Genomic DNA, 15,169 nt, shown 5'->3' with positions numbered 1-15,169 from the left:
CTGGGGATCCCTGGGTGGCGCAGCGGTTTGGCGCCTGCCTTTGGCCCAGGGCGCGATCCTGGAGACCCGGGATCGAATCCCACGTCGGGCTCCCGGTGCATGGAGCCTGCTTCTCCCTCTGCCTGTGTCTCTGCCTCTCTCTCTCTCTCTGTGACTATCATAAATAAATAAAAATTAAAAAAAAAAAAAAGAAATGAAATCTGCCTACATAGGGCTGAAGCCAGCACACACAAGAATTGGTGACAGTTAAATAACCTGGAGTGACATCAAAAGACAATATACATCATACATGATTCTACTAATGTATACACAAAGGGAATCTACTACACAGCACATTTCTGCTAAACATAAAGGAGACACCTTCTTTCAACACAGAAACTAAACTCTGGAATGGACTGCCTTGTGAGGTGAGCTTGAAGCGTCCCACTGTCTTCAATGGCTTGCACGGCGCTGGGCTCAAGCCAAGGCAGGGCGGCTCCAGGGGAAAGGGCTCAGGGTGGAAAGGGCTAAGGCATCCTTTGGCTCCTTAAACGTAGATTCTTTGGAACCTTTTGTTTTGTTTTGTTTTGTTTGTTTTGTTTTTAGTCCTTTGATTCTTTGGAACCTTTGATTCTTCCGATTGATTGTCGGTTCTAAGCGTTAAAGCTCAGTGGGGAAAACTGCAACAAAGATGGGAAGGGAGCTAGTAAGAGTACTCAGAGAAAAGTGGGTGGGACTTTAACGAGTAAGCCATAACAGAGAGATTGGGCGAGTAGAGGACAAGCGGAGCAAACGCAGAAGAGGAAACGGGGAGGAGGGAAAAGAGCGCGAGAGGAAACTTAGCGAAGGAAGGAAGGAAGGAAGGAAGAGAGTGACCCAACTCGTCCGGGACAGGAGAAAGGCACGCCCAGAGGGACCTGCTTCTTTAAGGGAAAGCCCCGCCCCCCCACGTGACGCCTCAGCAGGCTCGTCCACGATTGGCTGCGGCTGGAGGGCGGGAGGGGGGTTGCTAGGCGCGGAGGGGATCCGGCGGGCCCCCGCCTCGCCGAGCACCGAGCACCGAGCCGCAGGAGCCCAGCTGGGTAGAGCCGAGCTGCTGGAACATGGCGAGAGGCTGGGACGCGCGGCCGCCCCGGCGGCCCGGGCGCCTCCCGCCTCTGCTGTTCCCGCTGCTGCTGCTGCTGCTGCTGCTGCTGCAGAACCCGGCCCGGGCAGCGCACATCAAGAAGGCGGAGGCGACGACAACGACGACGAGCGCAGGCGCCGAGGCGGACGAAGGCCAGTTCAGTCGCTACTACCACGAAGAGGAGCTGGGCTCGGCGCTGAGGGAGGCGGCGGCAGCTGGGCCCCCGGGCCTGGCCCGCCTCTTCAGCATCGGCAGCTCGGTGGAGGGCCGGCCGCTGTGGGTGCTGCGCCTCACGGCCGGCCTGGGGCCGCCGCCTCCTGACGGCAACGCGGGGCCCGACGCGGCGGGGCCGCTGCTGCCCGGCCGGCCGCAGGTGAAACTGGTGGGCAACATGCACGGCGACGAGACCGTGTCGCGCCAGGTGCTGATCTACCTGGCCCGCGAGCTGGCGGCTGGCTACCGCCGCGGGGACCCGCGCCTCGTCCGCCTGCTCAACACCACCGACGTGTACGTGCTGCCGAGCCTCAACCCCGACGGCTTTGAGCGCGCCCGAGAGGGCGACTGCGGCCTCAGCGATAGTGGCCCCCCCGGGGCCAGTGGTCGCGACAACAGCCGCGGCCGTGACCTCAACCGCAGCTTCCCCGACCAGTTCAGCACCGGCGAGCCCCCCGCCCTGGACGAGGTGCCCGAGGTGCGCGCCCTCATGGACTGGATCCGCAGGAACAAGTGAGTGTGGTAAACCTCCCCGCGCCGTGCCCATCCACGTGGGCCTGCAAGGGCAGAGGCTGGGTCGGGCACTCCGTAGGCATTCGGACTGTGCTTGCGGGCCTGAGGGGCGGGGTCGTGAAGGTGGAAGGCGACACCCCGCAACCGCAACCGGGACAGGGCCCAGGCCGCTTAGCCTCCTGTCCCGCTAATAGTCCGGGAAGCGCTGCCTAGAGGCTGTCCTTTTTGTTCTACGGGTGCGAAGAGCTGTTGAGCTAGAAGGTAGACTCCTTTCCGGCATTCTGGTCCCTGTTGTCACAGGACCGTAGAATATGAGCAGTAGAAGAGAACTTAAGGATGACTTAGGTCAGCTCACTCATTTTATAGATAAGCTATCAATATTGCTCTTATTACCATAGGCAACGTGCTAAGGAAGCTCTTTCCCTGGACCGCGTGATCTCACTTTATGTTGGCCGCAACCTCATGAAATACACATCATTAATATCCCTGTTTTGCATATATGGGAAATGGAGGGTCAGATTGGTTAAATAATTTACACAGTAGGGAGTGTAGGTGGGATTTAGATTCAGGCAATCTGACTCTGTCCGTGCTCTTAGCCATAGAGGGAGACTGTAACCCATTAATGATCAATGATAAGTGACACTCCATGGGTCCTCTTGGTTATTTGACAGACACTGGTTCACTCCCAGTCTTTACTTCTGACTCCGCTAGGGAAATATATGGCTATGGCTGGAGAACTTGCACAGAGCTGGTACTATCATCTGTGAGCTGCTTCATTTTTGATTCTCCAGAAGGTTTCTGATGCCATTTGTGCACTTTATTAGTGGGCTGAATGCCCAATTATCACATTTAACACACACCTTAAGTGTCATTAAGCATTATGTGGAATGTAAAAATTAAAAGCAATAGGACCTCAAGAAATTGGCATATAACAAGAGAATATTATAAATATCTATGAGGTGTGTTTATGTATCCAGTTAAACTTTACAGGAATTGTTCCTACTGGCAAAATGTGTGTGGGCTGCAATAATATGGATCATCTCTGTGCAAGAGGTGAACTTGAACCATGTCTCAAGAGATGTGTCTCAGGAGATGAATAGGATTTTCAGCAAAAAGGAGGAGGAGAGGAATAAAAGAACTTACTCCAAATGGAATAATGTCTGAAGTGAGCGTGTACTTCTACCCTTTTCAAGTATAAGCTTCGCTAGCATATCCCCAATTTTTGTGTTTCATAAGGCTTGCGAGGCAATAGTTAATCTTGCCATCTCAATTTGAAGATTTCTGAGTGACAGATACTATAAAAGTAATAAAGAACAGAAAAGTTTCTCTATGAGACTTGGGATCATCTCTTTTGTAATATTTAAATACATAGAGCAGATCTAGAAAATTCGTAGGCATTATGACAACCCTAGATTTTTTTTTAATATTCTACCTTTCACTTTACTCCTCCTTTTGAGATCCCTTGTAGGTATTTAATTACACATGCATCTCCTGGAGAAGATTTTTTTTTTCTTTTAAAGATAACCATGTCACGATCTCTGAACATTTGCCTAAGAAACATGACTTTAATGTGTATCTTGCTGTTAGAAGCTGTGATGGCCAGGGCTTTTCTGAGATGATATATCAAATGTACTGTTTGCATTGCTTAAATGAAAATGCCCTGTTGTGACCCTTGCAGAGATATAAATTCCATGACTAGATTTTTCTCTTCAGTATTAGTTTTGCGGTGAAAATGAAAATGAGCTTTGCCTTGGTGCAAGTCACCTTGAGGCTGTACCAAAAGCTTTAAATTTTAAATGTGGATCAAAAATTTGCTCTCTGGTTAACTTTTTCATATCACAGTATTTAAATAACATAAGTTTTGGTTAGGGGCAGTTAGTTCAATGATAGGAGCTTGTACGAATTTAAAAGTTAATCTGTGTTTGCTGGCATCAGACAGAAAGTCATTTTGTTCCATAGCTATGGACCACCCGATGGTAACCAACTATGTTTCACACATGTAACTCTAATAAGAAGGGAAAGTGGGTGATTAGGGTGAAAAGTACATCCATCTATCCTCAGTTTTCACAAATTAACTTCACAATTTACCTCAAAATGGATAATCTTTTTTAAGATTTTATTTATTTATTCATGAGAGACACAGAGAGAAGGCAGAGACATAGGCAGAGGGAGAAGCAGACTCCTTGCAGGAGCCTGATGTCGGACTTGATCCCAGAACTCCAGGGTCACGCCCTGAGCCAGAGGCAGATGCTCAACCATTGAGCCACCCAGGCATCCCAAAATGGATAATCTTTAATGATAAATTAATAACAAAAGACACTGATATGTGAATAAAATTAAAAACACAAGCATACATGCAATTTGAGATTGATGCCTAGAGTGAGCTCTATGAATAGGAAATTTAAGAACTGAATGTATTAGTCTGTATGGGAAAATTATCTTTTTCAATGTATTTTCTGAAATCATTTGAATAATTTCTTGATATAGTATTTACCCAGCTATATTAGAAATAGATTTTTGTTGCTATTTCGGGTATGTAAGAATTTAAGACTTACTTCCTTCTGCTTCGGATAGTGAATTTTATTTTCTTTGTTTCACTTTATACATAATCCAATGGGTGTTTTTGTATTACTGATAATTGACACATGCACTTAGGAAAATATACAAGATTTTAACCCCATCATTAAAATAAAGATTTTATAGTTTTCTTGACCCCCATTTCTGGCACACTAGGCTTCTTTAATTAAATATACCTGCTTAGACTTTAATAGGAGATTGGCATGTAAATGATTTTTTGGTATGCTATTGAAAAGCATTATCATATTGCTGGGGGTGGGTATTTTTGAGGGGCTTGTGTTTTAACTATAGTGTCTTGAATCTTTAGAATTTAGTTTATCAGATTCAAGTTCTCATAATTTTTATTTATTTTTTATTTATTTTAAAATTTAGAGAGAGAGAGCATGGGAGGGGAGGGGCAGAGGGAGGGAAGAGAGAATCTCAGGCAGACTCTGTGCTGAGCTGAATGTGGGGCTCGATCCCCTATCCCTGAGATCATGACCTGAGCTGAAATCAAGAGTCCAACACTTAACTGACTGAGCAACCCAGATGCCACTCCAGTTCTCATAATTTTTAAAAGTTATTTGTAGGGTTATCCAAGACATAATAATGTTAACCTAGAGATTAACTTTTTAATATCTATAGAGTCTTGCTTACATACATTTATATTTAGCAGGTACTTTAAATCTTATGTAAGGAATAATATATGATACTGAAGTCAAGTATGAGGAACACTTCAAAGAATTGATTTGAATGGAAACCATAAAATATCTTTCAAATAAAATTGGATTGACATGCAAAGTTGGTTTGATAAAGACTAAAAGTGATAAGCTTCTAGCTACTGTAATAGGTATCCCTTTGTCTTGAAATCCTTATGAGTGGCATTCATACTTTTAAGACTACATAAGTAAAGGGAGGAAAATCTAACAATTGGATTTTATTACCTATATAGATTGCGTGTATTTTGTTGTTCTAAAAGCATTTGGTTAGGCCATTTTAATATTTCAGGAAAGCATTGCAAGAATTGCCATACAGGAGCACCTGAGTGGCTCAGTCGGGTAAGGGTCTGCCTTGGCTCAGGTCATAATCCCAGGATCCTGGGTTAGAGCCCTCCATCGGGCTCCCTGCTCAGCGGGGAGTCTGCTTCTCCCTCTCCCATTGCCTCTCCCCCTGGCTTGTGCTTTCTCGCTCTCAAATAAATAAAATCTTTTAAAAAATGCCAAAGTGAAAACAGCATTTAGTAGGGATTCCTGGGTGACTCAGTGGTTGAGCATCTGCCTTCAGCTCACAGTGTGATCCGGGAGTCCTTGGATTGAGGTCCCCTCCATCCCCCTTCATCATGTCCCCGCATTGGGCTCTCCCTAGGGAGTCTGCTTCTCCCTCTGCCTGAGTCTCTGTCTCTCATGAATAAATAAAAATCTGTTTTTTTTAAAAACCACAGCATTTAGTAGAGAATCTCAGACTTTAATGTTTTAATTGAAAATATACAATTAAAGTAGTATGCTTCACTTACTTAGAATATGCAGTTATCCATTTTATTTTTCTAGAATATGAGTGCCATGAGGGCATTTTTAATGTTTTTTTCCTGACATATTCCCTAGTGCCCAGAATGTTGACTCTTAAGAACATTTGTTGCTGAATGGATTACCTGAACTGGCCTAGCTTTCTTTAAACTTTCCCAAAATCAGAAGGGGAGAGAAAAGTACTCAAATTACTTTAGATATACAAATCAGAAGTAAATTGACAATACCTTAGCAGTATTAAAATGCCATTTTTTAGATAGGTAGAATGGAGTTAGAATGTTAGAACATACACTTAGGTTTTGTTTCTGTATCATTCTGTCACCCAAATGCTAGCACTGGTAGTGGGGAATAGAATGAAAGTCTGAAGGCAGTGATTCCCTAAGTAGGATGCTAGATATCTCCAAAGGAGTGAACATTAGTTGAGCAGAGGCTATAAAGCAGTTGTTATGCTAGAAGGTGTTTACGTGTATTAATTCTTAAAACAACCCTGGGAAGCAGGTAGCGTTAATCCTCATTTTACAAAAAAAAAAAATACAAAAAAAAATCCTCATTTTACAGATGAGAAAGAAACTGGGGTTCAATGAATTTAAAGGCAGTAACTTCTTTCTGATCATATTTTATTACTGGTGAGTGACAGCTCTGGGAGACTGAATGTTCTTCCCCATATTTGCGTGGCTCCAAAGCCCATGTTATTGCTGTTCTGCCAAATGGCATCCTCTGGTGTCTGGAAGATTGCTAATTACAGTTTTATATATATATATATATATATATATATATATATATATATATATATATAATGTATTAGTTTTTAACTAGTCTCTTTTCATAGTCTATTCTAGTCTATAATCATTGTTTTTATTGATTAAATTCTGTCTTCTGATGAATATTCTGTTATATTTTCACTTTTTGATATTTTCTGGGATAACATTGATCATACTTAAAATAACCTTCCAAATTAGACATACTATAGGCCTAAGGTTCTTTGAAGCATATAGAAAGAAATGTTCTATATAACTCCCTTTAGAATTTCTGTAGGTCAGTTCATTTCAGCCACAGAGAGGTAGAAGCAAGAAAATCCAATTTAGAGTGCAAAGAGCAAAGTGTTCAATCTGTAGTCACAGCATTAGTTTGAACTGTTCCATGAGGGAAGGATGTATAAATAGGGCTTCAGCATGTTTTTGCCTTTAGCTTTCACCATAAAAGGAGTTCTTCAGTATTTCTGTATCTATAAATTTCACCAAATTATAAATTGGTTCACTTAGAAGTAGAAACATTAAAAAAAATGTTTCTTTTATGGGAGCAGCCTTGTCTCCATGTCAGTTTATTTTTTAATGGGCCAATCAGAAGTCTTGGGCTTAGAAAGAGAGCTGCTTCTATTGTGATGCACTGAAGGACTAATCTTCTCTGTGCTATATTGTTTTTCTCAGAAAGCAGCTCACTGTATCAGGTTCTCCCCACCCCCAGTCTTCTCAACTGTAGCTTCTCTCTTGACAATGTGAATTTACTATATTGTGAAACTGTATTTGTGGGGCAGAACACATCCTGTTTTAAATTAGACTCTGTGCCTTAAACATTTTGGGATAGTAAATATAAAAAATCATGAAAGTCATTAACCTAACTCACATGTTCAACAAATATTTAAACAAACCATGTTTTCTACAATGTTAACATGTTATGAAATACAAGTATCAGATTGAACTATATGAAACTGTCACTTTTGTAGATCAAAAGTGACTGAACCCTGGCAGGTTCATATGACTCAACCTGATACATGCATTTGAATTCCCTGAATAAGATGTCTCCTAAAACGTTAACTTGTACTGTTTTTCAGCTATTTTTTCAATGATGGGGAAATTCTTTAAAGTTGCTTAAGGTTGGGGGGGAATCCCTGGGTAGCTCAGCAGTTTAGTGCCTGCCTTTGGCCCAGGGCGTGATTCTGGAGTTCCCGGATTGACTCCCACATTGGGCTCCCTGCATGGAGCCTGCTTCTCTCTCTGCCTGTCTCTGCCTCTTTCTCTGTGTATCTTTTATGAATAAATAAATAAAATCTTTTTAAATTATTAAAGTTGCTTAAGGTTAACTTAAATTGCAAAAACTGTTTGCCTGAGATTTGTTGAACTGATGAGACTTTCTTTCCTTTTCTTTTGTTGTTCTGCTTCCAATAGCTGATAGAGTTGTTTTCTAGGTCTCTAAGAGATACCTGAATTCATTTATGAAAGAGGATTTTTAAATACATGACATTTTCTGTGCCTTTTTTTACTGATACATGCTTTGGTTGTTTTCAAAGGTTCGTGCTTTCTGGAAATCTGCATGGTGGCTCAGTGGTAGCAAGCTATCCTTTTGATGACTCTCCAGAACATAAGGCCACTGGAATCTATAGCAAAACCTCAGATGATGAAGTCTTTAAATACTTGGCAAAAGCCTATGCATCAAACCATCCCATAATGAAAACGGGTGCCCCTCATTGTCCAGGAGATGAAGATGAGACTTTCAAAGATGGGATCACAAACGGCGCACATTGGTATGATGTGGAAGGTATGGAAAGTTATGAATTTGCTATGTTTTCCCCCTTGTTCATTTGGCCTTCCTTCCTTCCTTGCTTGCTTCCTTTCTTCTTTCCTTCCTTCCTATCCCCCTCCATCCCTCCTTCTTTTCTTTTCTTTTCTTTTCTTTTCTTTTCTTTTCTTTTCTTTTCTTTCTCTTTTTTTCTTTTCTTCTTTTCTTTGCTTTCATTAAGTAAGCTCTATGCCCAACATGGGGCTTGAACTCCCGATCCCCTGAAATCAAGATCACATGCTCTACTTGACTGAGTCAGCCCAGTTGCCCTCATTTAGCTTTCTTATGTATACTCTAAGTGGAAAAGAGGAAATTTTGAGGAATTCTAATTTTTAAAAAGCATTTCTTTTTTAAATTTTGAAAATTTCAGACCCACAGTACAATTGAAAGACTATATGAAGGCCTATATTATCCTTTATTTAAATTCACCAATATTAGGCAGCCCGGGTGGCTCAGCGGTTTGGCGCCACCTTCAGCCCAGGGCGGGATCCTGGGGTCCCGGGATCGAGTCCCGCATCGGGCTCCCTGCATGGAGCCTGCTTCTCCCTCTGCCTGTGTCTCTGCCTCTGTCTCTCATGAATAAATAAATAACAATTTAAAAAATAAAAATAAATAAATAAATTCACCACTATTATCTTACCCTGAATGCTCCACCTCTCCTGTCCCTTCCCCTCACACATTCTCTTTTGCCAAACCATCCAAAAGTAGGTTGCAGTTTCCTTAATATTTCACCTGTAAGTACCTCAGCATGTATTTTCCAAGTATAAGAACATTTTTATGTACAACTATATACCATTATGTAACTGAGAGGTCAACTGTAATTCAGTACTACCATCCTGTATTCAGTCCATAACTCAAATTTCTTTATTATTCCTCAGTTCTCCTTTATAGCTCCTTTTCTTCCAGATCAGATCCAATCAAGGTTCGAGCATTTTATTTGGTTCTTGTGCTTTTGTAGTTTCCCCAATATAGAACCATCATATCAGTACTCTCTTTTCTTAATTGTGGTGAATCCTTTGAAGAGTTCAGGTCACTTGTCCTACAGAACATCCCATATTCTAAATCCTAGTCAAATTTTCCAGCAAGACTTACATAGATTACATCATACTACATCAGGACACACATAAAGTACATGTGCCATGTGGCCATGGAGGACATCTTAGTTAATGTGATGCTTACCAGTTCTTTCCCTTTTATATAAGGACACATTTTCCTTTTATATTTTAATCTGTCGGGTTCATGTAATTTTTTAAAATTGTGGTTGAACACACACAGACATATAACATAAAACTTATTTTAACTATTTTTAAGTATAGAATTAAATGACATTAATTACATTCACAGTGTTGTACACCCATATCCCCACTGCCTACTTACAAACATTTTTCAACACTCCAAACAAACTTGGTAACCATTAAGCGATGATTCTCCATTCCCTTCTACTCTACTCTCTATCTCTGGATTTCCCTATTCTAGATATTTCATGTAACTGGAATCATGTGTTTGACCTGCATCTGGCTTATTTCTCTTAGCATGGTGTTTTCAAGGTTCATACATTCAGCACTTAATTGTTTTTTATGATGGAGAAATATTCCATTGTATGTATATACTCCATTTTGTTTATCTGTTCCCCTACTGACGGGCACTGGATTGTTTTCACCTTTTGGTTGTTGTGAGTAATGCTGCTATGAACATTGGTATATAAATATCTGTTTAAGTCCTGGTTTGGGGAGCATCTGGGTAGCATGTCGGTTAGCCTGCAACTCTTGGTTTGGCTCAGGTGGTGAGATTGAGCTCCCTGTCAGGCTCTGTGCTCAGTGTAGTCGGCCTGGGACTCTCTCTTCCTTTCCCTCTTTTCCTCCTGCTCATGCTCTCTTTCTCTCTCCCTAAAATAAATAAATCTTAAAAAAAAAAAAAAAAAAAGTTCTTGCTTACAGATAGATCTTTTGGATATGTACTCAGGACTGGCATTGTTGGGTCATATGGTAATTTTCTGTTTAGTTTTAAGGAACCACCAAATTGTTTACCACAGTGGCTGTATACCATTTTACATTCTTATCAGTAATATACAAGGATTTTTCACTTTTCATGGAATATTGTTTTTAAAAAAGTTGTTAAATTAAGTTTTTTTACCTTTTCTTTTTAAGTGTTACATAGACCAGCTGTTGTGCTTTTTAAACTTTTGATGTCCTTTGAATAATAACCTATTTTTTAATGCAGTCTTAGACTATTAAGACTAAACAGAAGGAAAAAGGTAATTCATGGAAATGTCCTCTGTATAAACTTTTTCTCCTCTTGGAATCTGCCCATGGTGAAATATCTTACCTCGTCCTTACTTTTTTTTTTTTATTGGCAGTTACATTATAAAGTGTCTTATTACTTTCTCTTTAATGTGCCTCTATTTAAACCTTTGAATTATTCTTTGACTTTATATGTGTGAAGCATTGTTTACCCAAACTGGATCCTAAATTTGAGGACTTGATAATTTTGAGTTTTTGATTCCCCTGTATTTCTACCAATATTTTTTGTATATAGCAAACATCCATAAGAGGTTTAAAATAATTAGAAGCCATTTCTGCCCGTAACAACTAGAAGTGATTTGAAAATCATTTAATTTTTTTATAGATAAGGGACAGACTTTGATGTTTAATCCCATTTCAATCTTCAGCAAACATACTTAATCAAATCTGACTTTATGAACTAATGGTTTTGTGATATAGTCAAGTTGCTTCATAATAATTAAAGATATTATTTAAAATAATGTGTTAACAATAATTTACTTTTCTTTTTTGGAGAAAATTGTAACCAGAAAGTAATTTCTGGTTGATGATTAAGGAAGGTAAATCTATGTTATACTATTAAAAAAAAGAGGGTGTTGCCTTCACAGTAAGATTATTCAGTTAAACCGGGATCCCTGGGTGGCGCAGCGGTTTGGCGCCTACCTTTGGCCCAGGGCGCGATCCTGGAGACCCGGGATCGAATCCCACATCGGGCTCCCGGTGCATGGAGCCTGCTTCTCCCTCTGCCTGTGTCTCTGCGCCTCTCTCTCTCTCTGTGACTATCATAAATAAATAAAAATTACAAAAAAAAAAAAAATTTAAAAAAAAAAAAAAAGATTATTCAGTTAAACCAGATATCAGATTTTTCTGATTCTTCAAACATATGAAGAAGCTAAATTTTGCTGCTGCCATTATTATTGTTTTAATGAATGTCAACTTTTCTCCTTTCCTAGCTGGGTGGCCATTTACTGTTATTTCTACAACTAGCTTTTATCTCTTCCTGCCCCAGCAATATTGAGCAGTTTTAAGGGTTTCAACAGGGCAAATTCACTTTGTTTATCTTATGCAGGACTGCAGTGAGTAAGATATTGTGAAACCTGTGACTCGGCATGTATTCAGACCCGGATGTCCTGGAGTAATCTGACTGATGCCTTATGTGATGTATTTAGAAATTCTAGCTCAGGGGATCTCTGGGTGGCTCAGCGGTTTAGCGCCTGCCTTTGACCCAGGGCGTGGCCCTGGAGTCCCAGGATTGAGTCCCAGGATCGAGTCCCAGGATTGAGTCCCAGAGTGGAGTCCCACATCCAGCTCCCTGTATGGAGTCTGCTTCTCCCGCTGCCTGTGCCTCTCTCTCATTCTGTATCTCTCATGAATAAATAAATAAAATCTTAAAAAAAAAGAAAGAAAGAAATTCTAGCTCAAAGAAGTATATACTTTTAGAGCTAAAAGTGAATATATTTATCTACTCTAACTCTTTTTCTTTATAAGAAATCAAGACCCGGGATCCCTGGGTGGCGCAGCGGTTTAGCGCCTGCCTTTGGCCCAGGGCGCGATCCTGGAGATCGGGCTCTCGGTGCATGGAGCCTGCTTCTCCCTCTGCCTGTGTCTCTGCCTCTCTCTCTCTGTGTGTGACTATCATAAATAAATGAAAAAAAAAATTAAAAAAAAAAAAAAGAAATCAAGACCCAAGAAAGGAAATAACTTGTACAGTATCATTTATTACTTTAGCAAATATTTACTGAGCCTCTGCCACATCCCATATACTGTATTAGGTGATGGGAGCAAAGCAGTAGGAGCAAAATAGGAACAATTCCTGCTGCCAAGGATCAGGAAGGATATTAGAAGCATGGGATATGGGGTCATCTGGCCTCACCATGTTCACGCTCGTTGCCAGGATTGACTCAGCATATCCAGCCTGCCTATGAGGGTGGGCCTTGCTTCTCTCAACATGTGTCTCAAACCTGCAGGATCCCTCTAGGGAGTAACTATCCTAATAAGGCCTCTGAATGAATAGTCATGCTCTGCTACTAAAGCCTCCTTATTGTAAGAACCTAAGCTGAACTTATTCATGGAGCAGACTCTTTTTTTTTCACCACAATGTGCTGATTTGTATGACTTTTGTCTATCATTCTTTTTTTCTTTCTTCACAGTTAAGAAGACCTAAAAATCATCTGATGGTTTATTCTAAACCAAATTTAATGAAACTGAACTGTAGTTTTAGGTCAACTTTAAAAAATTGCTTTCTTTCAACTTACAAAATTTTACAAAATGGCAAGTAATCCTAGACCACCTATAATTGAAATTATATGATCAAAAGTCACAATTAGATATGATTTTTAGAAGTTTACTTGGGCAAATGCTGTTATATTTCATTTCCTTGCAGGTAAAAGAACTTTGGAAGGCAGTATAGTATAGGCAGTGTAGTATAGGGGCTAAGGACAGAGCTTTGAAATCTGACTGGCTTGAGTTTGAATCCCAGCTCTGCCACTGACTACCTCTGTGTGTGTGTGTGTGTGTGTGTGTGTGTGTGTGTGTGTATGAGAGAGAGGGAGAGAGAGAGAAAGTGAAAGAGATATCTTGGGCAAGTTAAGGAATTTCTCTGAGACTCATTTCCCACATATATAAAAGGATGACAAATACTATCTACCTTATAGGATTACGAGGCCCAAGTGAGAATGGATGTAAAACACTTAGCTTCGTTGCTGACTATGATTAGGTCAACTGCCATAGGCTTTATACTTATGTCTTTTTAAACCACTGCTAACTTTTCAAACTGGTAATTATGAATTTTTTTTTCCCCTTTTCCCCTTTGGAAGAAGAAAATGTTCTGTGGATTTATCAAACTTTATTCCCTCTCCTTTTATACTTTATTTCAACCTTTTCCCCCTTCACCTTTTATTGGGCAGAGAGTTATGAAATGTGACCAGATAGCATCTAATGTAACTAACTCAGTTTTTTGTGAGTATAAGCTTTTTGATCACGTGGGCAGCTATTCTCTGCATAAAGTGGAGGTCAGACTGAGCAGCACTAATGTGCTCTAAATTTTGAGGTATATTTGGCTTTAAATAGATTGCTGACAGAAAGGGAAAAACATGGGGGAGAATAATTACCAAATTGTTTTGAACAGCATGAAAGGTTATATTTGGTCCAAAAAGCAACTGAAAAGCTTATTCTGAAGTAGCATTTTCTGTGTCATTAAGCAGGATATTATGACGAGGATGTGCAGAAAAAGGAAGCCTGGTACACTATTGATGGGAATGTAAATTGGCATAGCCATTGTGGAAAACAGTATGGAGATTCCTCAAAAAATAGAAATACCATATGATCCAGTAATTCCATTATTAGATATTTACCCAAAGAAAATAAAAACACTAATTTGGAAAGATATATTCATCCCTATGTTTATTGCAGTATTATCATAGCCAAAAGATAGAAACAACCTAAGAGCCATCAGTAGACGAATGGACAGGGCACCTGGTGGCTCAATCAGTTAGTCATCTGCCTTCAGCTCAAGTCATGATCCCAGGGTCCTGGGATCGAGCCCTGGTTGGGCTCCCTGCTTCTCCTTTGCCTCTGCCCTTCCTCCTTGCTTTGTTCTCTCTCTCAAATAAATTAATAAAATCTTTTTAAAAAATAGACTAGTCTATAAGGAAGTGATGTATATATGTACACACACGTATATGCACATATATACATATATATAAACACAATGGAATATTATACAGCCATAAAAAGAATTCAGTTGTGTCATTTGAAGCAACATGGATAGACCTAGAGGGTATTATACTCAGTGAAATAAGTCAGACTGAAAAAGAAAATACCATATGGTTTTATTCATAAGTAGATTCAAAACAAACAAACAAATGAATAAAAAAACAACCAAATCAAACCTATAGAGAACAAACTGATGTTTGCCATAGGGGTGGAGTGGAGGCTTGGGCAAAGTAGAGTGAAGGGGAGTAGGGTGTACAGGCTTCAAGTTATGGAATTAATGAGTCAGGAATAAAATGCACAGCATAAGGATTACAGTTGATATAATAGTGATGTATTGAGATAGGTGATGACTACACTTGCAGTGAACATAGCACAATGTATAAACTTGTTGAATTTTTACTATGTTGTACACCTGAAACTAGGTTAACATTGTATGTCAGCTATACTCAAATAAACAAAAAGCAAAAACAAAACAAAGCCCAGGACATTATGGATTAATCATAAGATGCCAGACAATTGGAATCTATTTAAAACAGACCAAAAATGAATCAAATAGTGTAGAATTGAAAAAATACATATCTGATAGTAAGAATAGACCAATCCATTAATACAATAGATTTTAATTAAATATTTTATTTATTTATTTATTTATTTGACACAGAGAGAGCGCACAAGCAGGGGCAGTGGCAGACAGAGGGAGAGGGAGAAGC

The 15,169-nt window shown here is 40.2% G+C and overlaps 1 protein-coding gene across 1 annotated transcript in view; it reads left to right on the top strand.

Moving 5' to 3' along the window:
- The first annotated feature begins 1,004 nt into the window (after nt 1-1,004).
- CPD (carboxypeptidase D) overlaps nt 1,005-15,169 on the top strand; it is an 80,088-nt gene continuing 65,923 nt past the window's right edge. Inside the window, exons 1-2 of the mRNA XM_077851855.1 lie at nt 1,005-1,831; nt 8,198-8,445. Coding sequence (XP_077707981.1) covers nt 1,083-1,831; nt 8,198-8,445 — 997 coding nt within the window. The 5' untranslated portion in view covers nt 1,005-1,082. The remainder of the gene's footprint in view (nt 1,832-8,197; nt 8,446-15,169) is intronic.

This window comes from Canis aureus, chromosome 16 (assembly GCF_053574225.1).
Source record: "Canis aureus isolate CA01 chromosome 16, VMU_Caureus_v.1.0, whole genome shotgun sequence".
NCBI lineage: Eukaryota > Metazoa > Chordata > Mammalia > Carnivora > Canidae > Canis > Canis aureus.
Note: the sequence above shows the minus strand (reverse complement) of the source record. Positions and strands in the feature narration are given on the sequence as shown.